The 26771-nt window shown below is 41.9% G+C and overlaps 1 protein-coding gene across 4 annotated transcripts in view; it reads left to right on the forward strand.

The window, feature by feature from the left end:
• PPP3CA (protein phosphatase 3 catalytic subunit alpha) overlaps window positions 1-26771 on the forward strand; it is a 654035-nt gene that overhangs the window by 580533 nt on the left and 46731 nt on the right. For 2 of the 4 annotated variants that reach the window (XM_033956983.1, XM_033956974.1), the window contains exon 11: window positions 18137-18166. The exons of the other annotated variants lie outside the window; for them this stretch is intronic. In XM_033956983.1, coding sequence (XP_033812874.1) covers window positions 18137-18166 — 30 coding nt within the window. The remainder of the gene's footprint in view (window positions 1-18136; window positions 18167-26771) is intronic. 4 annotated transcript variants of the gene reach the window in all.

The raw sequence follows: 26771 nt of genomic DNA on the forward strand, positions 1-26771 counted from the left end.
TTTTCTAGGCATTTAAACTAGAAGGTGGGGGTGGTGTATGTACGAAGGACAATTATAGAGACCACCCCCGGCAAAAGAAAAGATGTGATAGTAGTAAAGGCTGCAACATAAGCAATATCAGCAACTCATTTCTTAGTATTGCAACAGAAAGTGAAACGACACAAAAATCCATACAAAAAAGGAGATTATCGCTGAAAAATAGCTGGAAAGCGATGACCACAAATGCTCGCAATCTAAGCAACAAAGTTCATGATCTGCAAGCCCTGATATTAGAGGCAGATCTAGATATTGTTGCTATCACAGAGACATGGTTCAGTGAATCACATGGATGGGATGCAAACATACCGGGATATAATCTTTTTAGGAAGGACAGAGATGGTCATAAAGGTGGAGGAGTAGCTCTCTATGTAAAGATCAATATCCAAGCGACCGAAATGCAAGGGACCTGAGGAGAGGAAGAAGCGATATGGATTGCTCTGAAAAGAGAAGATGGAACTTCTATCTACGTGGGTGTAGTCTACAGACCTCCGACTCAGTCGCAGCAAATTGATAAGGATCTGATTGTAGATATCCAAAAGTTTGGAAGGAAAGAGGAGGTTCTGCTGTTGGGAGATTTCAACCTGCCGGATGCGGACTGGAATGTTCCGTCTTCGGAATCGGAAAGAAGTAGGGAGATTGTGGATGCCTTTCAAGAGGCTCTGCTCAGACAAATGGTGACGGAACCCACAAGGGAAAAAGCGATATTGGATCTGGTCCTCACAAATGGAGAGAGTATCTCTAATGTTCGAGTGGGTGCTCACCTGGGTAGTAGCGATCATCAAACGGTTTGGTTTGATATAACGGCTAAAGTGGAGAGCGGCCGCACGATACTTAAAGTCCTAGATTTCAAACGTACGGACTTTAATGCAATGGGAAAGTACCTGAAGAAAGAGCTGTTAGGATGGGAGGACAGTGGTCTAAGCTGAAAGGAGCGATAAAAATGGCTACGGACCTTTATGTGAAGAAAATCAATAAAAACAAGAGAAAAAGGAAGCCGATATGGTTCTCCAACCTAGTGGCTGAGAAAATAAAGGCGAAAGAGTTGGCGTTCATGAAATATAAAAAAACCCAAGAAGAGGAGAGCAGAAAGGACTACAGGGTGAAACTGAAAGAAGCCAAGAGAGAGATACGTTTGGCGAAGGCACAGGCGGAAGAACAAATGGCAAAAAATGTAAAAAAGGGAGATAAAAATTTTTTCAGATATATTAGTTAAAGGAGGAAGATAAAAAATGGAATTGCTAGGCTAAAAGATGCTGGGAACAAATATGTGGAGAGTGATGAGGAGAAAGCAAATGTGCTAAACAAATACTTCTGTTCTGTGTTCACAGAAGAAAATCCTGGAGAAGGACCGAGATTGTCTGGCAAAGTTACACGAGAAAATGGAGTAGATTCTGCGCCGTTCACGGAGGAAGGTGTTTATGAGCAACTTGAAAAACTGAAGGTGGACAAAGCTATGGGACCAGACGGGATCCATCCCAGGATACTAAGGGAGTCAGAGAGGTTCTGGCGAGTCCTATTAAAGACTTGTTCAACAAATCTCTGGAGACGGGAGTGATTCCTGGGGATTGGAGGAGAGCGGATGTGGTCCCTATTCATAAAAGTGGTCACAGGGATGAAGCAGGAAACTACAGGCCGGTGAGCCTCACTTCAGTTGTTGGAAAAATAATGGAAGTGTTGCTGAAAGAAAGGATAGTGTATTTCCTTGAATCTAATGGGTTACAGGATCCGAGGCAACATGGCTTTACAAAAGGTAAATCGTGCCAAACGAACCTGATTGAATTTTTTGATTGGGTAACCAGAGAGCTGGATCGAGGACATATGCTAGATGTAATTTACTTGGATTTCAGCAAAGCCTTTGATACAGTTCCTCATAGGAGGCTGTTGAACAAACTTGAAGGGCTGAAGTTAGGACCCAAAGTGGTGAACTGGGTCAGAAACTGGCTGTCGGACAGACGCCAGAGGGTGGTGATTAATGGAAGTTGCTCGAAGGAAGGAAAGGAGACTAGTGGAGTCCCTCAGGGGTGCTGGGGCCAATCCTGTTCAATATGTATGTAAGTGACATTGCTGAAGGGTTAGAAGGAAAAGTGTGCCTTTTTGCAGATGATACCAAGATTTGTAACAGAGTAGACACCGAAGAGGGAGTGGAGAATATGAAAAAGGATCTGCAAAAGTTAGAGGAATGGTCTAATGCCTGGCAACTAAAATTCAATGCAAAGAAATGCAGAGTAATGCATTTGGGGATTAATAATAGGAAGGAACCGTATATGCTGGGAGGAGAGAAGCTGATATGCACGGACGGGGAGAGGGACCTTGGGGTGATAGTGTCCGAAGATCTAAAGGCGAAAAAACAGTGTGACAAGGCAGTGGCTGCTGCCAGAAAGATTCTGGGCTGTATAAAGAGAGGCGTAGTCAGTAGAAGGAAGAAGGTATTGATGCCCCTGTATAGGTCATTGGTGAGGCCCCACTTGGAGTATTGTGTTCAGTTTTGGAGACCGTATCTGGCGAAAGACGTAAGAAGACTTGAGGCGGTCCAGAGGAGGGCGACGAAAATGATAGGAGGCTTGCGCCAGAAGACGTATGAGGAGAGACTGGAAGCCCTGAATATGTATACCCTAGAGGAAAGGAGAGACAGGGGAGATATGATTCAGACGTTCAAATACTTAAAGGGTATTAACATAGAACAAAATCTTTTCCAGAGAAAGGAAAATGGTAAAACCCGAGGACATAATTTGAGGTTGAGGGGTGGTAGATTCAGGGGCAATGTTAGGAAATTCTATTTTACGGAGAGGGTGGTGGATGCCTGGAATGCGCTCCCGAGAGAGGTGGTGGAGAGTAAAACTGTGACTGAGTTCAAAGAAGCGTGGGATGAACACAGAAGATTTAGAATCAGAAAATAATATTAAATATTGAACTAAGGCCAGTTACTGGGCAGACTTGCACGGTCTGTGTCTGTGTATGGCCGTTTGGTGGAGGATGGGCAGGGGAGGGCTTCAATGGCTGGGAGGGTGTAGATGGGCTGGAGTAAGTCTTAACAGAGATTTCGGCAGTTGGAACCCAAGCATAGTACCGGGTAAAGCTTTGGATTCTTGCCCAGAAATAGCTAAGAAGAAAAAAAAAAAAAAAAAAAAAATTTAAATTGAATCAAGTTGGGCAGACTGGATGGACCATTCGGGTCTTTATCTGCCGTCATCTACTATGTTACTATGTAAAGGGGGGTCAGGGTGGTATAGAATCATGGTGAAGGGTGACAAAGGAGGGCAGGGTGGTATGGAAGAGTGGAGGGTGAGAAAGGGAGTCAGGGTGGTATAGAATTATGCTGAAGGGTGACAAGGGGGGTCAGGATGGTATGGAATCATGTTAAAGGGTGAGAAAGGGTGTCGGTGGTATGGAATCATGGTGAAGGATGAGAAAGGGGGTCAGGGTGGTATGGAAGCATGGTGGAGGGAAAGAAAGGGGAAGATGCTGATGGAATTGCAGGGATAGAGACTGATGGAAGTGGGGGAAGGGAGAAGAGAGAGTGAAATGCCAGACCTTGTGGGTGTGGGAGAGGGAAGGAGAGGAGAGATGCCAGACCATTGGAGGAGGGAAGGGAGGAAGATGGATGCCAGACTACTGGGGGTGAAGGGAGAAATAGAAGGGGGATGCATAAAGTTTCTGGAATGGGAATAGAAAGAGAGAAGATGCCATATAGAAGGGGCAGAGAGAGGGTAGACAGTGGATGAAAGGAAGAGAGTGACAAAAAGATGAGGAAAGCAGAAACCAGAGAAGACAAGGTAGAAAAAAATTATATTTATTTATTTATTTTTTGCTTTAGGTGAGATGCATCACTGTTTCTGTGGTGTTGCATTGTATGCAGAGTCCAGCTTCATGGTGTTTCAGTTTAACCTTTGTCTATGTATTTTTATTCTATACCCCATTTACAAAACTGTAGAGCGTTTTTTAGCGTTGGCATCTGAGCTGTTACCACTGTGGCTAAAAACCACACTACAGTTTTATAAAAGGGGGAGGGCTTAGTTTGTGATTACATATTCCATACTAGGCAAAGGTGTTTTCTGTTTTCTGTGTGTTCGAAAAGACATGGTTTTCTGTTAGGATTGACTGTGTAGGATTGATCTGTACTAGTCTGGCTTGTTTAGTTTTACAATGGGTTTATTGATGTACTGCTCACTGCAGTATGTAAGATGCTGTCTTTTCCTAGATATTCATGTGTGACGTGTGGATTGTTACTAAAAATCATGTTTTTCATACAGATGGGGGGGTGTCAAAAAATGATGGGCCCCGGGTGTCACATATGCTAGGTACCCAATAATGACCCAGATATGATGAAAACTCAATGCTTCCCAACTCTCAAATTACTTTCCAGCACGGTTTCCATTCAAATTTTAGTACCGAAACACTCCTAGTCTCCCTGCTCTCAAAGATTCAACAATTGCAATTATGTAAGAAACATGCTATTCTGCTTCAATTTGATTTATCTGCCTCTTTTGATGTCATCAATCACGATGTCTTGCGTTTTTTGCTCTCAGAAATTGGTCTCGATCAGACTGTCCTGGAATGGTTTTCTGAATTTCTATCGTATCGTTCCTACTCGGTTAATATGGAGGGATCTACTTTTAAATCCTGGAGGGCCCCTTGTGGGGTGCCCCATGGTTCTGCACTGTCTCCGATCTTATTCAACATCTATATGAGTACATTGAAAAACTTTGACCTGAATATTTGCGAAAACCTTATTGACGTATGCTGATGACATTTTTATATTACTCAAAGTTGATTCAAACCTAATTAATTTATCATCCAATATTAACCACTGTATTGCAAAGCTACAGTCCTGGGCACTGATGATCCTGATGAAATTAAACACCGCTAAGACAAAACTTCTGTGGCTGGGCCCTAAATTAGATTCTATTTCTTCTGCTGTGAACCTAGATTCAGGAGAATCTTTGAAAATCTAATTCTCCTCATTAGTATTAGGCATTCTCATCAATTCTTCACTCACATTTAAGGATCAAATTAACTGGTTTTCAAAAAGTGATTTTTTTAGTCTTCGTGTTTTGAGGAAAGTTAAACCATTCTTCTACCAACAGTACTTCTCTGTCTTTGTCCAATCAATCATTCTGGCGCGTTTGAACTATTGCAAATCACTGTACATGGGCTTATCTAAGGCTAGCCTTCAGAGACTCCAGCTAATACAGAATACCGCCGCCAGACTCATTTTTGGTAAGCACAAGTTTGACCATGTGTCTCCTCTCCTTAGAGAACTGCACTGGCTTCCAGTCCACTTGAAAATTCAATTTAAATGCATTTGTATTGCATTCAGGATCTTATTTGGCCTCTATATCATCTCGTCCTTTTGGACTGGAATGTGTGCAGATCTCATCTGGCTAGGAGCTCTCAGAGATTAAAACTTTCCTTTCCTTTCCTTTCCTTCCCTTCCCTTAAGGGCAAAATCAAATCTATCAGAAAACAGCCATTCTTTCTCCTACAAACTAACTGAGCTTTGGAATAACTTGTCACGCTCGCTAAGAAGCTTAGGCCCCTTCTTATCTTTCAGGAAGGCTCTGAAGACAGTCTTGTTCACCAAACATTTTGGAAATTAATTATTCTTTTTCCAATTTAGATTTCTTTTATTCTGTTCTTTTGTATTACTCTATTCTTAATGTTAACCGAGTCGAGCTCCAAATTGGTTGATGACCCGGTGTATAAAACAGTTTCTGATGGGTGTGTTGTGGTAGATCCAGTTGTCAAACATGTTGATCGAGGTGGTCCCAAGTGTGCTCGATCGGGTTAAGTCCTGGAAAATTCAGAGGCCAGGGAAGTAGCTGGAAGTCTTGGTCATGCTCTGCGAACCACTCGCAAACAATTCTGGTGGTATGACATGTTGCATTGTCCTGTTGAAAGATTCTATCAGCCATAGGGAAGACTATCAACATGTACGGGTGCACTTGATCGACAAGGATGGAGAGATACCCATTTTGGTTGAGAGTGCTTTCCAGAGTTATCAAGGGACCCAGACCATACCAAGAAAACATTCCTCAGACCATAATGCTGCTGCCACCAGCTTGTGTACGTCTAACAGTGGTTCCTGGGTGTTTGTTATTGGTGGTTTCATGTCTGACATGCCAACGTCCATCCTTTTGGTAGAGCTCAAAACATCAACCCTCTGCCAGTCGGTAAAAGTTCAATGTTGGTACTCCTCAGCAAATTTCAGCCGTTCCTTGCAATGAACCCTCGTGAGCATGAGTGCAGTCACCAACTGTCTGCTATGGGGCCCCATTCGCAACAGAGTTCGCTGCACAGTCATTTTGGACACACATCTGGAAGCCTCCTGAGTTGCTCCAAGCTAGTGTGCCAATCAGCCCACACAAACCTGCGCAGCCGATGTTCACCTCTAGCATCGATGGTTCGTACTGCCCCACAATTACCATGTTGGGTTGTTGAAAAGGTTCCATTCATCCACTCATGGTACACTTTAACCACAGCAGCTCATGAACAGTTCACAAACTCTGCCATTTCCAAAATGCAGCCACGCTTGGCCCAGTAGCCAATGATCATGCCATTTTCGGTGTCTGATAAATCGTACTTTTTTTCCCCCATGACAGCCACAGTTACTCTATTGGCAACTTACTGACAATTCCACCTTATATACCCACGAAGTTTGCGCACATGTGCATTCATTCATTGGCTGTGCGTTCCTGATGACAGAGGTAGGCAGTGGTCATAATAATGTGACTTGACCGTGTAATTTTTTGTATTTTTTTTTAGGGAACATGTCAGTGGTGGAGAGTGGATGTTCCTGTAGTGCCATCTACATTATTGTGCACTAACTGGTTAGCACACAGATTACATAGGAGCATTTACCACCTACAAAATAGGAGATGGTACATGCTCTTGCAGCCACGCACTAATGGCAACGTTAGCACATGACTATTAAAGCAAAATATGGAAAATCTGAGTTTTTATGGTTACAGCAAAAATGGCCTTAGCATAAGGGAAAGACTTGCACAAGGGTATGATAAGGTTTAATTTTACCACAGCTGAGAAAGTATATTCAGTTCTTTTGTTATTTTCGATACTGACTTTCCCATGGGTATACATCAACACAATTAACTTTGAAACTTAATAATCCATTGTTATGCCATGCCTTGACAGACTTCATCTGATGGGGCAAATCAGGGCTTAAACTGTTGGCCTTATTGTAAAATTTACAACCAACTTCAAGTGAGTCTTCATTCTCCACTGCTGAGATGCTCAGTTGCCACATACAAGCTGGCTTTATTACTTAATGGGTAATGTTGATTTTTCCTGCCCCTCAGGCCCATTCTATTGATATTTTCTTTTCAATATTGAATAGCTAGGTAAAAAAATAAATTTGAAAAGCTGTTCACAACATTGCTAGTATTTACAGACATAATTTTTCTCTCCTGCTTCAAATTTAATAATTGTGCAAGCATTCCAGTAGTTATCTAATTGTATTATAGAAGTAAAGCAATGCAATCTTTAGAAATTCAAACTGCAGAATGCACCATGACTGTATTTTTTGCAAACGTCATAACTTTTACTTAGGGCTTTGGAAATAAGCATTTTTGATTGAAGTTTTTAAAGTATTTGCTAAGCTGTTCCAACAGAAATCAGACTCATTTCTTGACATTTATTCAAATAGGTCAAGGGTTGCAAATTTTATTTTACAACATGAAGCATATGGAGATGTTTCTGAGACTCCTTGCTGGCCCTGCTTTCAAAGACATTGGCAGTGAGGGCAACTAGCCACAGGATGGCATGGTTTATGAAGGTGTTTCTGGGTGCTGTTGAGAAACCCTTCTTTCTGATTTTATACTTAACACTGTTTTGTGAAACAAAGTAGGAGGGAGTGCTGAAAAGTTCCTAGCCCATCCAACCAACTTCCCAAATTCTGAATGTTATGCCACGGCAGCTAAAAATAGTGTTATCTTATTTCATTAAGAGCCAATTTGCAGTAATGAAATTCTATGGTTTGACATTGTTTCGGATCATTGATTGAACCATACCCACGTCATTCTCTTCTTGATTGGGCTGAGAACTTTTCAGCACCTCCTCGTACAGTTTTTCTGATTTTTAGCGCATGCAATTTTAGTGGTTTTTAGCGCATGCTCGCTAAATGCTCTGCGCTGCTCCCGACTCTCATAGGAACTCTATGAGTTGTGGGAGCAGCGCAGACATTCAGCGTGCCAGCCTATGCTAAAAACCACTATCATGGTTTTGTAAAAGGGGGGGTTAGTTAGGTTTTTTGACACTTTGTTCATTGGGTTTTTCTGCAGCTTCATGGACCCCTGTAGGCCTCAAGCACCCAGTCGGGGAATTTGTCACCATCAAGCATTTTGATTTCTCCTCGGCTATTTTTTCTGTCTTGCCCTAGAAAACTAGTGGTTTCAAGAAGTGCATCCAGTGCAGCAGGACTGCACTCTTGGGGAGGGAGGGAGACCCAGACTTTGGAATCTTTGGGGAAGAACTTTTGTCAGAACTCTGCTTGACCCACCCCCCAATAACTTCTTACCAATTCTTAATGAGCATAAACTTGTGGAACATTATGCTCAATGTGGCAAAGTTCATAAACACTCTCCCTTGGGAGAAGGCTGAGGAGCTCCATCAGATAGTAGTCAAAAAGAAATGTGGAAAGTACATGGTGCAGGCAACTAATCATGCTTTCCATATGGCATCCAGAGCCTCCCCTATAGGAACTGGGTTGGTTGGACTTGCCTGGCTGCATGCATCAGACCTACAACCAATATTTCAGGAGAAGCTGGTGGACCTTCTGTGTTAGGGAGACAACCTTTTTAGTAACATGGAAGAGATAGTAGAGATATTCTGAAAATATCAAATCACTATCTCAGCTCACTCCTGGCTTAGCCTATACTTTCAGGAGGTACTTCAGCGGAGGGCAATGAAAAGGACCTACTCTCAAAGGTACAGGTATCCTCTCCTCTCTCAACCTCCCAAGAATATACAGGGTGCTTGCTCCTGCCTAAGGCAGCAGAGGACCCAGAAATCCCAGCCAGTTCCCCAAAGCAGGTGATAAACTTCAAGTCCACCTTCAAGTTCTAAGGCCCCAAGATTTGGAACTGCTTATGACAGATCCCTTCCTACCTTCAATTCAGGAAGGCACTACAAACATATATACAGTGCTCTCCCGCGAAGTCGCAGTCTGCAGTTCACGATCCCGGTCATTCGCGGTATTTTCAGACTGTGAAGAGGAGGCAGAAAAGGGTAGCTGGAGAGGCAGGAGAGGGCAGCCGGAGCGCCGGTGAGTAAAAGAAATCACTCGCAGTGCTCCGACCGCCTCTTCCTGTACTAAAGTCGGGCCTCACCAATCAGAAAGCTGAGAAGGCTTCCGACGCAGCCGCGGATCACGTGGAGAGCCAACGCCCGTAGCTTTGAACAGGCAGCAAGGGAGCTGACCAGAAATGAAATGCGCTCCAGAGGGAGGCACAGAAGAAATGCTGCTGCTGCACAGGGAGGGGGAGAAATGCTGCTGCTGCTGCTGCTGCACAGGGAAAGAGAGGGGGAGAAATGCTGCTAAAGGGGGAGAAATACTCTGAAGGGGGAGGGGGAGAAATGCTGCTGCTGCACAGTGAGGGGGTAGAGAAATGCTGCTTCTGCTGCTGCATAGGGAAGGGTGAGGGAAGAGAAATGCTGCTGCTGCACCCAATTGGGGAAAGATAGGGAAGGAGGGAGAAGTAAAAGAGAGAGGAACCAGAGATGCCATGTCCATGGGAGAGAGGGAAAGGAAAGGAGATACCAGACCATGGAGGGGGAGGGAGAGATGCCAGAGCATAGGGGAGGGGGGGGTGAAGCTGAAATGAATCATGTACAAAGGAGAGAAGGGGCACAGGATAGACAGTTTATGGAAGGAGCATAGAAAGAGGGATGATACCATATGGAACGAGGAGAGGGCAGACAATGGATGGAAGGGGCAGAGAGAGAGGGCAGACACTGGATGGAAGGGGCTGATGCTGCATGGAAGACAGAGAGAGGACAGATGCTGGCTAGAAAGAAGAGAGTGAAGACAAGATGATTGAAGCAGAAATGACAAAAGGAAGAAAAAAGAGGTTTTTGTTGCTTTAGAATGAAATAGTATTGAAGTTGTATTGATAAAACCTTTATAAACAGAAAATAAGGTAATCTTTTTATTAAACTAATTTTTATACATTTTTTACTAACTTTTAGAGACCAAAACCCCATTTCTCAGGTCAGGACAGTATAATGTAACAGCAGTATACTATATTCTGAAGGAGGCTATGGCCTCTGAAAGTTAATTGAAAAATAGATTAGTCCAATAAAATGGTATATTCTTATTTTCAATTTTTGTTTTATTTGTAAAGTGTTGATTGTCAGTTTCTTCAAATTTACATCTGCTATATTTATATTTTGCAGAGTATTAGGGGGCTATGTATCATTGTTTCTCTGGTGTTTCACTGTATGCAGTTTGGCTTATTGGTGGTTCAGTTTAACCTTTATCTACATATTTCTATTTTTAGTTTGTGATTACTTATTCCATACTGAGTGAGGATGTATCTGTGTGTATGAAAGACATGGTTTTCTATTAGGGTTGACTAGCCTTGTTTGGCGAAATGCATCGGCATGGTTCTTGGGAGCACCTTGAATAAACCTGATTTGAATCGCCTTATTTTCTGCCGATCTTCTTTTGTTTCATGTTGGATTCTTTGGTGGACTACTTGCCTTGTAGTTTCATTACATGTTAACATACATGGAGTGGAACATACTAGAGGAGTTACAGATTTGGTTGTTTATCCATGCATATGGCTTACAGTTGGTTGACGTATAGTGAGGCAGTTGAGAGGCGTTGTAAACTTGGCTATTAATATAGACTCATACAGTATTTTGGATAGTATTACTGCTTTACAATATATTTGAACACTTTTATATATGTATGGAAAGGGTTCAGAGTTAAAGTCCTGGGTAAGTAGGAGGGAAGGAGGATTTGTTCAGAGATGTTTGGGGGTTGCATAGAAGAAAAACTGTGCACTGGTATGCTAATCTTTGTTTGTTTTGATTTTTTTTTTAAAAAAAGAAAGAAATACAAGTGGAAATAAAGAAGTAAATAAGAAACAGATAAATAGGGGTGTGGTGTGGGCGGGTTTACAAGCTGAATTGAAATAGATAGCAGCAAACAGGGACCTGAGGTTTTCCTTCCAATACAATAAATACATGCTATATTCATGATCAAGCTACAACATGGTATGAATATACAGTGTTACCTTGGATTACAAGCATAATCCGTTCCAGGAGCATGCTCGTAATCCAAAATGCTCGTTTACCAAAACAAAGTTCCCCATTGGGGATAATGGAAACTCAGATGATTCATTCTAGAACCTGAGGTCTATACCTGTCGGGTGCTGGATGCTGGATGCTGCAGTGTCATCTCCTCCGTCTGCCTCCTCCGTGAGTCATCTGAAGAAGAACCCCACAGTGCCGCTTCAGGGGGGGGGATGCCAGCCGCCGGAGAACCTCGTAGTGCCGCTTCGGGGGGGGATGCCAGCCACCGGAGAACCTCGTAGTGCCGCTTCGGGGGGGGGGATGCCAGCCACCAGAGAACCTCGCAGTGCCACTTCGGGGGGGATGCCAGCCACCGGCCAGCTTTCCACGTCGGATGCCCCTCGCATGCTGGAGAGCCCCCACCTGAGCCCACGCAGCTGAGCGCCGCCCCACCCACACGCCGCGCACGACACGCACAACGCCGATGATTGATGCTGTGCGCGTCACACGCAATGTGCAGGCGGAACAGCACCCGGTCGCGCAGGCCCAGACAAAGGTTCTCCAACCTGCAGAAGGCACCTGATGTAGAAGGCTGGCTGGAAGACGGAAGAGGAATCCCCTGTAAGTGCTTGTTGATCAGGGCAGTGCTTGGTTTGCGAGTCAAAAGTTTGCTGAGTGTTTTGCTCGTCTTGCAAAACACTCGCAAACCGAGGTACCACTGTATAAGTATTTTGTGTATTGTATGAGTATTAGAATTAAGTGTTTTATATTCTGTGTATTGTATGAGTATGAGAATTAAGTGACTTGCCCAGGGTCACAAGGAGCAGCATGGGTTTTGAACCCACAACCTCAGGGTACTGAGGCAGTAGCTCTAATCACTGTGATACTTACTCCCCAGCTAAATCTGTACATTCAAATCAAGACTGTAACCCTGGTATTAATTGTAACACTTGCCTTGTTAAACTTGGCTATTTTGTTTTAACAAAAGCATCTGACTTCTCAATAAAAAATTTGTGCTTATATCACTGAGTAATTATTACAACAGAAATCCTCAGAAATTTAGTTTATTCTCCTGCATTAGATTTAATACTTAGTGAGCATAGTTAGTGATTTGTACCCCTTGGTTTGGGATTGAAGTGAGTCCTCTGGATTGGCTAAGACTACTAACATCCTCACTCTAGAGCAGTATTTCTCAACTTGGTCCTGGAGTACTCCCTTGCCAGTTAGGTTTTCAGGATAGCCACAATGAAAATGCATGAAATAAATTTGCTTATAATAGATGAAGTATATGCAAATCAAGTTTCTGCATATTCATTGTGGATATCCTGAAAACCTGACTGGCAAGGGAGTACTCCAGGACTAAGTTGAGAAGCATAGCTCTAGAGCAGTAGTCTTCACTAATTTATAAGTCGAGGCCATTTAGAGTCCAAAAATGCTGAGGGAGAGCCGGCAAATATTTTCCTCCTTGGGGCCAAACAAAGTTTCTGGACTTTCATCCCCACCAGAACACCTGGCCTTAGTCATACATGCAGAAAATAGGGGGGGGAAAACCTTTGCAAATACAGACCTACAAACTAAGGTCCCCTTTTATCAAGCCGTGTTAGAGGGTTGTTTTATTTTTATCACCGTTCTATGAGAGTTGGAGCTTTTACCGCAGTGGCCAGTGCTTTTAAAAAACCCTAATGCGGCTTGATAAAAGAGGACGTAAAAGTATTTTTGTACACAAACAAAACCCTAAATGCATTCTTCCTGAAAAGTCCAAAGTATAAAAACAACAGATGTAAATTTTCAAAATTTACATATTTCAGTTACTAAATTGAAAATAAAATCATGTTTCCTACCTTTATCTGGCTATTATATTTTCTTATCTTTTTTTCCTCTGTGCTCTTTACTCTGTTTCCAAGGCATCTTTATGCATTTGCTGTTTCTTTCCTCTCCCTCACTTTTTGCACTATATCCATCTTTCGTACTGATTTTCATATTCAGTTTTCCTCAAGTTTTCTGCCTCCATCTCTACTCTATCTACCATTCCATCTCTTCCCCTCTCCTCCATCCATGTGCACCATTTATTTATTTATTCCTTAAAAAGTTTATATACCGCATACAACTATGCGGTTTCCAAATCGCATACATAAAGTCCTGTTTCTCTATGATGGCCACATATAACATAAACATCTCTTTCCTCCATACTATTCCCATCACCTCTGTCCATGTGCATCAACACTTCCCCTCCCCTCTCTTCCATCCATGTGTACCATCTCTTCCCTTTCTTCTCTTCCCCACCCCTCCATCTATGTGCACCATCTCTTCCCCTCCCCTTTCTTCCATCCATGTGTACCATCTCTTACCTCTCTTCTCTTCCCCTCCTCTCCATCTAAGAGAACCATCTCTTACCTCTCTTCTCTTCCCCTCCTCTCTGTCCATGAGCAACATCCCTTCCTTCTCTATCCATGAGCAACATCTCTTTCCCTCTCTATCCATCTGTACCATCTCTTCCCTAGCACAACTATCTTAGTCCCTAGTTCAGCTATGCAAACGACTTCACAATCATAATCCCATTTACAGCATCCCCCTCTGAAATCACACCAACAGCAACTGAAGCGCTAAACACAATGAAGCAATGGACCACAGATTTCAAACTGAAGCTCAATTCAGAAAAAACTAAATTCTTCATAGCCTCGCCACACGCACAGAATACGACAATATCATTACACATTAACAATCTAAACTACCCCATTCAACTAACGATGAAGATTCTAGGAGTAATACTAGACCAAGGACTAACCATGAAAGATCACATAGACTCCTTAATCAAAAGAGGGTTTTTTACTCTCTGGAAACTTAAGGCCATTAAGGCGTACTTCCACACTTCAGCTTTCAGAATTCTAGTACAATCCCTAATACTAAACCTCCTGGACTATTGCAACATCACCCATCTGACAATCCCCCAGAAGCAAATGCAAAGACTACAACTGATACAAAATGCAGCAGTCAGGATGATCTTCGGGCTGAAGAAGTCCGATCACATAACCCCCTCCTACCGACTCCTACACTGGCTGCCGATGGAGGCGCGCACGAAATTCAAGCTAGGATGTCTATGCTTCAAGGTATTAAATGGTCTAGCCCCAAAATACATTACAGACCTCTTCTCATTCCCAACCAACAGACATGAAAGAAAAACACACATGAAATTTGTCTCCCCACCGGCTAGAGGGTGCAAATATAAGAGACACCATCAACAACTGCTATCATATCAAGCAGCCATATGGGGTAAAGACCTAGAAAAACTAATTGCGCACACAAACAACTATGAAGAATTCAGGAAACACCTAAAAACTTACCTATTCTTGAAATACCTAGGTAACAAACCGGAACATCAACCCCCCTCGTAACATCACCACATACCTGAACTTGCAAACTGTTAACCCCAACCCCTCAATCACTAAATATGAATACTCTATGAACCTACGGAATATTTCTACTTCTGTGTAAACAACTTGGCACTTCCTGGCCTTGCAACACACAAACTAACGTTAACAATACTAATGTTATCAGATGTACATTGCTATACTCTTTTAGTCGTTGTACGAGATATACACTGCTATACTCTCTAATTCGCTGTATGTAAAACTTCTCTTGATTGTATTTACAGTTTCTTTTATTGTAAACCGCCTAGAAGTCGCAAGATTACTGGCGGTATATAAGAATAAAGTTATTATTATTATTATTATTCCCTCTCTTCTCTTCCCCTCCATCCATGCACACCATCTCTTCCCTCCCTTCTTTTTTCTTCCCCACCTCTCCATCCATGTGCGCCATCTCTTCCCTCCCTTCTTTTCTCTTCCCCACCTCTCCATCCATGTGTGTCATCATGTGCACCATCTCTTCCCTCATCTTCCACTTCCCTCCATCCATGTGCACCATCTCTTCCCTCATCTTCCACATCCCTTCATCCATGTATGCCATCTCCGTCCTCTCTCCTCCCTTCCCCTCTTGCTTTCCCCTGTCCTCCATCCATGTGTCACCATCTCCTTCCCCTACTCTCCATCCATGTGCCCCCCATGCCTCTCCTCTCTGTCCCCTCCCATTCAACATCTCTTCCTTCTTCATCCCTTCATCTCCACCATCCCTGGTTCCACCAAATGTCCTTCCCACCCGGTTCCAAAGTCCCCCTCACCTTGAAAACTACAAGGAGGTCACTGGTAGTGCTGCCTGTGGCCTCCTCTGCAAAGTTCCTTTGCTGCGTCTGCCCACGGAAACAGGAAGTTGCTTCAGAGGGGAGGTGGATTGCAGCAGAAGAACAGTGCAGAGGAGGCCACCAGCAGTGCTGGAGAATCACTGCCACGTTGCCACCCTTCTTGTAATTTTTGAGGTGAGAGGGACTTTTGAACCGGGTGGATAGCTGAGAGTCACCATCACGGGCCTTGCAATGAAGAACAGTGCTCTTGAGTCTCACTCTCAGACCCGGGTGTGTTTACACTGTCATCTGAAGTACCTGACCTGGAAGTCTTGTTTTTGGTGGCAGTCACTTCAGCCTTTCAGGTTGTATTCTTCGGTTTCCCTTCGCACCTTAGTCTCTACTGTGTTTCCCTTTTTATTTAAGACAGACTGATAACTAGGGATTCCCTACAGTAAGAATTATCTACATTCTGCTTGTCCTAAGAAAAACAAAGTTACTGACCTGTTGCAGGTGTTCTTTGAGAACAGCAGAATGGATATTCTTGTGCCCCCCCCCCCCACCCCACCCCTTGGAGTTGAATTCTATCAACTACTGTTCTAGACTGAGCTGGTCCCAGCTGATGATGATGGGTGGGAAAATGTACACATCTGGTGGGCTGCTTCCAAAGACATTGAGAAGAAATCTACCAAACTTTCCTAACTTCACCAATAGCGTGAAAAATCCACCAAATACAGAACACTCAATTTGTTCTTTTTTCATTTTTTTTATAAGGGAGTTCAGATTCCACCATTTCAAACAAAATTGGTAGGAGTGGTGCTCTTCATTATTCCCTTCACAATTCTTATATCATAACTTAATTTTCTTTATAACTCTTTGAACGCCAGCGGCAGTAGGAAATGGAACAAGCTTTTGCTTATCCTTAGTTCCCCCGACCTTGATAAAGACAAACGAAACGCGTCGGGAAGGGGAACCTTAAGGATTAAAAGATAAGTTCAATTTTAAAATATTTAATAAATATCTAATAAATTAAAAAATTAAATAAGTTATAAAGAAAATTAAGTTACGATATAAGAATTGTGAAGGGAATAATGAAAAGCACCACTCCTACCAATTTCGTTTGAAATGGTGGAATCTGAACTCCCATATAAAAAAAAAGGAAAAAAGAATAAATTGAGTGTTCTGTATTTGGTGGATTGAGAAGGAATGCCATTGAGCACTTACTGCGGTGGTATCCGGTAGATGATGTCACCTACTCATCCTGCTGTCCTCAAAGAGCATTTGCTAGCTTTGTTTTCTTGGTTCAATCATACCCTTTCATGATCAGTTAATGGAATATAGTGCTGTTAAATGGGCTAAGTATGAAACCTGCTTTGCACAAACCTGGCTATCTAAAATCAAGGATTAATTTGCTGTTCAGAGTGCCTCATGTTTGAATGGAGTGAAATTTGAGGGCTTATTAACACGAATGCTGGCTGCAAGGGAACAGCATACTGAAGAATGTAATAGCACTTTTTGAAAGAAAGATGTGTTACAATTTCAAGCTTTTTTTCTGTCCTAATTACTTTGCTTTCTAATCCACTAACCTGACTTAAATGGTATTCCACACTTCTGCCATTGAGCATTAGTTTCTGATAAGATGGCATGGCTTGAAAAATATGTTGCAGAATACAGAGGGAGTTTTCCCATTCTTTTTTTTTAATATATATTTTTTGTTGGTGGGGTTTTATTTTTCTTTTTTGGTTAATAATTCAGAACTTTTTCAATTTCAATATACATTTATTAGTTGTCATAGTAAATGACTACAGATAAAGACCCGACCGGTCCATCCAGTCTGCCTATTAGTTATACCCATTAAAAATACATGATTAACTTGTCTCTTCTTTGATATTTCTGGGTCATAGAGTGTAAAGTCCTAGGTTCCAAATGCTGAAGTTGCCATCCAAGCTCACTCCAGCCTATCCAAACATCGTTTTCAGGATATCTACCATAAAGTCTGGCCAGTAACATTCTCATGTTCCAAGTTAGTGGAGTTCTCCTTGATGCCCTCCCCAGCCCATCCTACACCAAATCACCACATACAGGACACAGCCCATGCAAGTCTGTCCAGTACTGGCCTTAGTTCTTTAATTTACATCCTTTGTTTTCTAATTAGATGTCCTTTATTAGTCACTATTAAAATTTTATGAAGCGATAGATATCTGTATTTTTTGTTGCTAACATTTTGAAGCTACAGAACTATTTTTTTACAAAATAAATATATTATAGTAACCAACTGAACACAATATAGTTACAAAATAGTTATACCAGAAAGCCTTTTTTCAGTCTGTTAAAAGCTCCCAAGGATCTGTGAAAACACATTAGACTGCGAAGTCTGAGTTCTAATTCTTTTGTTTCTAAAGGGCTATTCAAAATAGCACCAAATTTCCATCATGAGAAAACAAGAGTTTGGAATACCAGTGAAATGATTAAAATACAGCATTTCATTTTTTTGTTTGCTATTCTCCTTTCCACTTCCACTTTCTTTTTTGATGTTCTTTACTTAATCTTTCTTTTCTGTTTTGCAGAGTTTACGTAAACATAACTATCCTGTTGATGTTGTCATATTTCTTTTCCTTTTTTTTTCTTTTCATTCTTCAATCTTTTTTCCCTCTCCTGGATTCTCTTCAGAAGAGCAACTTATTTATGCACAGAAGAAAGGTATTAGTAGCTCGATTTATAGGGCTTAATGTCTTATTCCCTTCTAGTGTGCCTGAGGTTCTTTAATAAGTTTGAATAACTTCAAGGGAAGTCATGCAGTATCTGTGTATTGCTTTATTATTCTATGGATATACATTTTTCTTGTTTACTACCCAATTTCCTGCACAGTGGTGGAAATTAAACATCTCACAATTCATCAATGAATGTAAACTGAATTTTTAAGAAATGTTTATTTCAAGTAAATCTATCAGTTTCAAAAATGTATAGGATTGTTTGGGGTATTTTTGTCACTAAAATTATACAAGGACGAACAACATATAATATGTTCATATAATGATTCAAAATGTTGTGTGACCGAGGTACCCCCCTCTTTAAATCCAGCATGCACCCAAAAAGAGGGAGAAAAAGCCTCAGACCAATGTAGCAGTATAGGACCAAAAGGTACAAATGAAAACTGCTTTTGATACTTTCACTGGAAAAAAAACTCCCTCACAGAACAGCTCAGGTTTAGAAAAGGGCTAAAGTCACTAGGAGTCACGTTCAAGGACTTAGCTGACAAAAGACGACTTGAGCTCCAACGCTGTCATGTCTTCTCCAATCTTCCCTTGTTTCACCAATGTTTGGCTCATCAGGGGAACAAACAATACAGCCTTGAAAAGTGCAGCCACAGGAGCTGCTAACTCTGCTGGGTTATGAAGGGGTGAATGTTTGCTAAAAAGCTATGATGAGGTTAACAGAGCATTTATAGATTAGTTTTGATGAGAAATAGAGGTTATTGGTTTTTAGAGTATGCAGTTGGCTCCAGAATTTGGTTTGCATCTCCAACCATTTTTAATACTTCAACTGCCTTGTGCCATTAGTTAATGGTCCCTTCATTTTTATAGATAGGATAAATTATCATGGTCTACTCAAAATTAGATTTCATACTAGGAGGTTGGATTAGCAGATGCTTGAAAATTAATGAACTGTTGCATTTCAAAGCTTCAGTCTTAGCTACTGTGCATTTGTGCAGCCTTAATGGTCATAATTCATTTTCTATAAAAATCCACAAAGTATTTCAAGAGTAAGAGTAAATCATTCATTCAGCTCACCCACCCTTGGATCAATAAGAAAATTTAATTATAATGTCTCGGAGCAAGTTGAGGACTCCAGTAGGGGAATGAGGATGACTGGGGCAGGAGGAGAGTAGGAAAATTGAGGACTACGAGAAAACCACATTAAGCATGGAAAAGAAAAAGAACAGTGAAGCTACATTCTGAAAAATATGGACAGAACCATATATTGCTACCTGCCATAGCCCCCATCCACCTTCTGTGTAAATTAGAAAATGTAGCTAATTCTGTTTTAGGTTTATAGATGTCCAGTTTAGTTAAAAGTTCACTGCCTGGCACAGTCACAGCTATATAGGGGTAAATTCTATATATGGCACCTAAAAAAGTCAGTGCTGAAAAAAGTGCTATTCTATAAACTGTACTTAAAGTTAGGCACGGTTTATAGAATAGTACTTACGCCTGGGAACTTTTGGCATGGCCATTTGATCCCATGAAAATATTGCTCAAATGGCAGAGCCCTTATTCTATAACTATGCAGGTAATTTAAAGGAACATCCTCAATCCTCCCATGACTTGCCCATTTCATTGCCCCCTTTTTTGACTCATGCATAACATTTAGGCACAGATCCCATGTTTAAATTTACATACATAATTTGTAATTAATTCTAAGCTTGTTGAAATGCCAATTATTGGCACTAATTAGCTTGTTATTCAATTAACTTGCACACCCAAATTGGATACATACTCGAATTTGTGCATGCAATTTTTAGCACTTTTTATTGAATTAGAGCAGTGGTCTCAAACTCAAACCCTTTGCAGGGCCACATTTTGGAGAGCTGCAGAAAAAATAGTTAATGTCTTATTAAAGAAATTACAATTTTGCATGAGGTAAAACTCCGGAAGAGCGTTCCAGCTCTCCACCACTCTCTGGGTGAAGAAAAACTTCCTTACATTTGTACGGAATCTATCCCCTTTCAACTTTAGAGTCCCCTTTCTTTCTCCCTACCTTGGAGAGTGTGAACAGTCTGTCTTTCTCTACTAAGTCTATTCCCTTCAGTATTTTGAATGTTTCGATCATGTCTCCTCTCAGTCTCCTCTTTTCAAGGGAGAAGAGGCCCAGTTTCTCCAATCTCTCACTGCATGATAACTCCTCCAGCCCCTTAACCATTTTAGTCGCTCTTCTCTGGACCCTTTCGAGTAGTACCGTGTCCTTCTTCATGTACAGCGACCAGTGCTGGACGCAGTACTCCAGGTGAGGGCGCACCATGGCCTGGTACAACGGCATGATAACCTTCTCCGATCTGTTCGTGATCCCCTTCTTTATCATTCCTAGCATTTTGTTCACCCTTTTTGTCACCGAAGCACATTGTGCAGACGGCAACCATTTTAGTTGCCTTTCTCTGGACTGATTCCATCATGTTTCTATTTTTTTCAAAGTGGTCTCCAGAGTCTTATACAGCTCAATGCTGGCATTAGTGTCTAGCGCGCACGGCATTGTAGCACGCACTATTCCACGCGTTGTTGCCCTAACGCAGCTTAGTAAAAGGAGCCCTAAGTTTTAATAATACACATAAACATAAAAATACTGGGCCTGATATCCAAAGCGATGTAACCACGCAAGAGAGACTCCTGCCTGGTTAAATCACTTCTGACGGTCTAAGTGGTGATATCAGCAGCACAACTTAACAGTGCCACTGAATATCATCATGGAATGCCCCTGCAATGTCCAGTTAGTTCCAGGGTGGTCTGTGGGCAGAAACTGGGCAGAACCAAGACCTAACCAGTTAGCGGCTATTTCAGACCACTAACCAGTTAGGTAAGCAACTAAAGTTAGTATAGCAGAAAGTCTGCCGTAACCTTAGCTGCAAAGATAACCAGACACCAGTTTGAATATTGGCCAGTGCCTGGTTCGCTTTCATATTATGGCATGCTACCCTTCCCTTCCCACTCCCATGACCTGATCCTTTCTTCCTCCCTCTCTGCATGTATTTCAGAGTCAGCCAAAGCTCCTCCCTTCATCGTAGGCTCCTTCCAGGCCTAGTTGTATATATCTAGTAGTTAGTAAAGTCATAGAAGTCAAGAGTAATGCCCACTCACTCACTCTTGCCCATCACAGCAGCAAGTGTAAAATGGATCTTGTGACCTTTAGGAAAAGATGGCTATCAGAATATATAAGTGAAACATAAAGATATTTCAATGATAGTCTCACAGGGAATGCTAGGGTGGGGGTGTGAAATGGGAGAGATGGATAGATGATCAGAAAGTGCAAAGTTGTGGAATTTTATGGTTTATAATGCAATAGGAAACCCAAATCTTTATTAAGACCCTGTGTTGGTGTCAAAATATGTTATCATCTTAACTTCCTCTTAGCATTCTGACATAATATATGCTTCATTTTGAAAATGTATCCATAACCATAAGAACATAAGAACCGCCATCTCCGGATCAGACCCATGGTCCATCAAGTCCGGCGATCCGCACACGCGGAGGCCCAGTCAGGTATACACCTGATGTAGTTTTAGTCACCCATATCCCTCTATGCCTCTCATAAGGAGATGTGCATCTAATTTGCCTTTGAATCCCAGCACAGTGGATTCCTTGATAACCTCCTTTGGGAGAGCATTCCAGGCGTCTACCACTCGCTGCGTAAAACAGAACTTCCTGACATTTGTCCTGGACTTGTCCCCCCTTAGCTTCAAACCATGTCCTCTTGTCCGTGTCGCGTTGGACAATGTAAATAATTTATTTTCCTGCTCTATTTTATCGATGCCTTTCAGCATTTTGAACGTCTCGATCATGTCCCCTCGCAGCCTTCTCTTCTCAAGGGAGAACAGTCCTAGTTTCTTGAGTCGTTCCTCATATTCCAAGTTCTCCATACCTCTTATTAACTTCGTTGCTCGTCTCTGCACCCTCTCTAACAGTTTTATATCCTTCTTTAGGTTGGGAGACCAATGTTGGACACAGTATTCCAAGTGTGGTCTGACCATTGCTCTATAAAGCGGTATTATGACTTTCTCTGATCTACTCGTGATTCCTTTCTTTATCATGCCTAACATTCTGTTTGCTTTCTTTGCCGCTGCCGCGCATTGTGCCGACGGCTTCAGGGTCCTATCTATCAGTACACCCAGGTCCTTTTCTTGTTCGCTCTTACCCAGAGTTGCGCCTGACATTCTATACTCGTATTCCTTATTCTTACTACCTAAATGCATTACTTTGCATTTCTCCACGTTGAACTTCATCTGCCATTGATCTGCCCATTTCTCTAACTGATACAAGTCGCTCTGGAGTTCCTCGCTATCCTCCTGCGATCTGATTGCCCGGCATAGCTTTGTGTCGTCTGCAAACTTAATGATCTCACTGGATATTCCGTCTTCCAGGTCATTGATATAAATATTAAATAGGATCGGCCCAAGCACGGAGCCCTGGGGCACACCACTAGTCACTTTCTCCCAGTCTGAGAACTTTCCATTTATGCCCACTCTCTGCTTTCTGTTTTCCAACCATTTGCCTATCCACCTTTGTATATCTCCCTCTATTCCATGGCTTTGTAGTTTCCTGAGAAGCCTTTCATGTGGAACTTTGTCGAATGCTTTCTGGAAGTCCAAATATATTATGTCCACCGGCATTCCACTATCAATTTGCTTGTTCACGGTCTCGAAAAATTGAAGTAAATTCGTCAAACATGATTTCCCTTTCCTGAACCCATGTTGACTGGGTTTCATCAAGTCGTGTGTATCTAGGTGCCGGACTATGCTATCCTTGATCAGTGCTTCAACCATCTTTCCAGGGACAGACGTAAGACTCACAGGTCTGTAGTTGCCCGGTTCCCCTCTCGATCCTTTTTTGAAAATTGGCGTGACATTCGCTATCTTCCAGTCTTCTGGTATCTGTCCAGTTCTGATTGTCAGATTGGCAAGTTTCTGCAATAGCTCTCCGATTTCAACCTTCAATTCCTTTAAAACTCTCGGGTGAATTCCATCCGGTCCAGGGGATTTGTCACTTTTAAGTTTGTCTATCTGGTAGTATATCTGGTCCAACTCCACTTCAACTGTGGTGAGGCTGTCTTCTATTACTCCACTAAACACTTTCACTGCTTCTGGTATTTTAGCGGTATCCTCCTCCGTAAAGACGGACGCAAAGAAGGAATTTAGTTTGTCAGCAATTTGTTTATCTTCCTTGATGTACCCTTTCCTTCCCTGGTCGTCCAGGGGTCCCACCGCCTCTTTTGCGGGTTTTTTCCCTTTCACGTATCTAAAGAAGGGTTTGAAGTTTTTGGCTTCTTGCGCTATTTTTTCCTCATAGTCCTTTTTGGCATCCCTCACCGCCTTGTGACATTTCTTTTGATCATCTTTATGTATTTTCCATGCTTTGGTTGTTTTCATGTGTTTCCATTTTTTGAAAGAGTCCTTCTTTTCTTTTATGGCTACCCTCACCTGTCTGGTAAGCCATGCCGGTTCTCCCTTACCTTTTGTTCTCCCCTCTTTGGAGATCCTTGGAATGTGGAGATTTTGTGCTTCTGAGATAGTATTTTTCAGTAGGGACCATGCCTGGTCTACCGTTTCAAGTTTGTCCACCTTTTTCTTGAGTCGTTGTTTCACCATGGCTCTCATGCGATCTTATTTGCCCTTTTTAAAATTAAAGGTTTTGGTTAAGGTTTTGACACGTTTTCTATTCCCGATGTCAAGCTTAAAGTTGATCACATTGTGATCGCTCGTCCCCAGCGGTACCGTAACTTCTACTTCTTTTGTCGGTCCCGTGAGGCCATTTAGTACCAAGTCCAGGGTGGCGTTGTCTCTTGTCGGCTCCTTTACCAATTGTTCCAGGAAGCAATCCCCTAGCACCTCCAAGAACTTGGCCTCCTTGCCGCAGTTGGAGGTTCCTAGTTTCCAGTCTATCCTCGGGAAATTGAAGTCTCCCAATATTATTACATTGCCCGTTTTGCTTTCTTGTTTGATTTCCTCTATCATTTCTGAGTCAGTTTCCTCCGCCTGTCCTGGGGGACGATAGTAAAGGCCAATTTTCGTGTCTGCGCTGTTTTGGCCAGGAATCTTGACCCAGAGGGACTCTAGCTTCTCTTTTGTTTCCGTTGTAGCCACTTCAACAGATTCTATTCCTTCCTGAACATATAGGGCAATACCTCCACCTTTCTGCCCTACTCGATCTCTTCTATATAGTTTGTATCTCTGCAGTACGGTGTCCCATTTGTTTTCTTCATTCCACCATGTTTCTGTTATGCCAATGATATCCATGTTCTCATGTCTTGCTATCGTCTCTAGTTCTCCCATTTTGTTTCCTAGACTTCTAGCATTTGTATACATGCATTTAAGTTCCCTTCGTGTTACCTTTTTGGACTTTCTACTCTTGGTTGTCCTTACAGTTTCCTTTACGGTATCCTTTACTGCTCCTGTGTTATCTCCCATGTTTGTTGTGTGGTCATCCCCTCCTGTGTCTGGGTTGTCCTTTCCTGCTTGTTCTCCTTTGTTGGCTGTGAGGTTGACCTCTCTTGTGTATGAGTAGTATACTATTTACATTCACACTTAGCTATATAAGTACCCTCTAAATCAGATGTTTTGCTATAGATAATAATGGATGCATTGCTGCCTGTCTCATGGAGGGAGGGAGAGTTCCTTGTCCCATTTAATGATTTAAGGGTAAATTATTGGTGATACTTTATACTTTTCATTGAAGACAGGGATTGATCTTCTGTTAGGAACCTCTCTTTACAAATAAATCTCCCAGAATTTACAGCCTAATCCTGACAGGATTCTGTTAACTGCTAGAGTTGCAGAGGAGCACTGACAAATTTTAGTACCTCATGGGGGAGGTTACATATGTGAGGCCAGCTGTTACAAGACAAATGAGCCATACAGTTTTGAATTATGTGTTGGGAATTTAAATCTTATGGGTTGGTGCAAAATTCTAAACACTGGTATTTGTTAGCAACCCAACCCAACCCAATTCAGTCTTTAGGCTTGTGAATTTTCCTTTTTTTTTTAATTGGCTTTTTATTTTTAACAAAATATAGCATAATACTTTCCATAGAAAAGCATAAAATACAAACCGATAATAACATTATCCCAAAAACCCATATACAGTGCATTAAAATATGTAAGTAATACAACTTTAAATATATAGGGCCTGTTTTACAAAGCCGCACTACCGGCTGCTGAGCAGTAATGGCCCCGAAGCCCATAGAGATTTAAAGGGCTTTGGGGCTGTTGCCGCGCGGCTTTGTAAAACAGGCTGATAGTTAGATATAACATTTTCACTCCCATCATTCCCCACCCCCTCCAAGGAGCCTGGAATTAATCTAAAAGAAAAAATTATTATTATTTTTTTCATAAGGACAGGATAATATGCATAACATCCTTATTTCCCCCTTTTAACTATACCCCATATCCTCCTTCTCCACTTCAATATATTTCTCCCCCAAATCTTTAAATTGTTAAGAGAGCTGAAAATCTATATTTTTCACAGACTATTCCTAAACAATCCCTCATATCTCTTAATTTAGAGTCAATGGGATTACACCACTACTGGGCCGCAGTTAATCGGGCAGCTGTAAATGCCAGATCCATAAATTTAGATTGAGGGAATGGCAATCCCTCAACCCCCAGTCTTCATTAATGCCCTTTCAGCTTTCATAGCCACAGGGATCTGAATTAATCTGCTCACATACTGAAACACCTGTTCGCAGTACCTCTGAAGAACTTAACATTCCCACCACATATGATAGAGCGTGCCTCTTTCAGTGCACCCCCTTTTACACATTTACTAATTAAAACTGGGGTAATATACCAATGCACTAAAAGTTTAAGAGCATTTTCCACCAAAACAGAAGCTCTAGCTGTGTGAAAGAGATGAAACACAATTGCCCCCACTCATCAATGGTCCATTCCCTTCCCAAATCCTGTTCCCACGCTCTCATGTAAGATGTTTTCTGTCCTTCATCTACATGTATAATTTTATATAACCAGGAGATACACCCTTTGGTAACCAGATTCCCCAACCTCTTTTCAAATTCCGTCTTCTTCATTATTCCTTTTTCCATCGTCTTAAATGTCATAATATAATGTTTCTCCTGTAAATAATGGAAACGATACCCTGCTACTAGTTGGTATTGGTTTTGGAGATCTCCAAAAACTTTAATTTCCTCCTCCTCTATAAATTGCCCAAAATACCTCAAACCTTTTTGCTCCCATCTCTTAAAGATACCCCCTTCCCTTCCTGGTATAAAATCATGTGCAAATAATATAGGTCAAAAGTAAATCCCCTTCTCTTTACCCAGCAGCTTATTTATTACATCCGTCCATATCCTCATGGAGCATCTAATAAAAGGATTACTTATATTTACCATCTCTTTTTTCCCCCAAGGCTACCCAAAGTAAATATTTTAAATCCCTAATATCTCGTATCCCCTCCAGTATTTCTTGTTCCACCCTCACCCATGGTTTAAGTGGATGTGAATGCCACTCAACTATTGCTCTCAGCTTGGCAGCTCTATAATAATCTTCCAAATGGGGTAAACCTAAACACCTTCCGCCTTAGACTTA

The sequence above is a fragment of the Geotrypetes seraphini genome, chromosome 1, assembly GCF_902459505.1.
Source record: "Geotrypetes seraphini chromosome 1, aGeoSer1.1, whole genome shotgun sequence".
In the NCBI taxonomy this organism is placed as follows: Eukaryota; Metazoa; Chordata; class Amphibia; order Gymnophiona; family Dermophiidae; genus Geotrypetes; species Geotrypetes seraphini.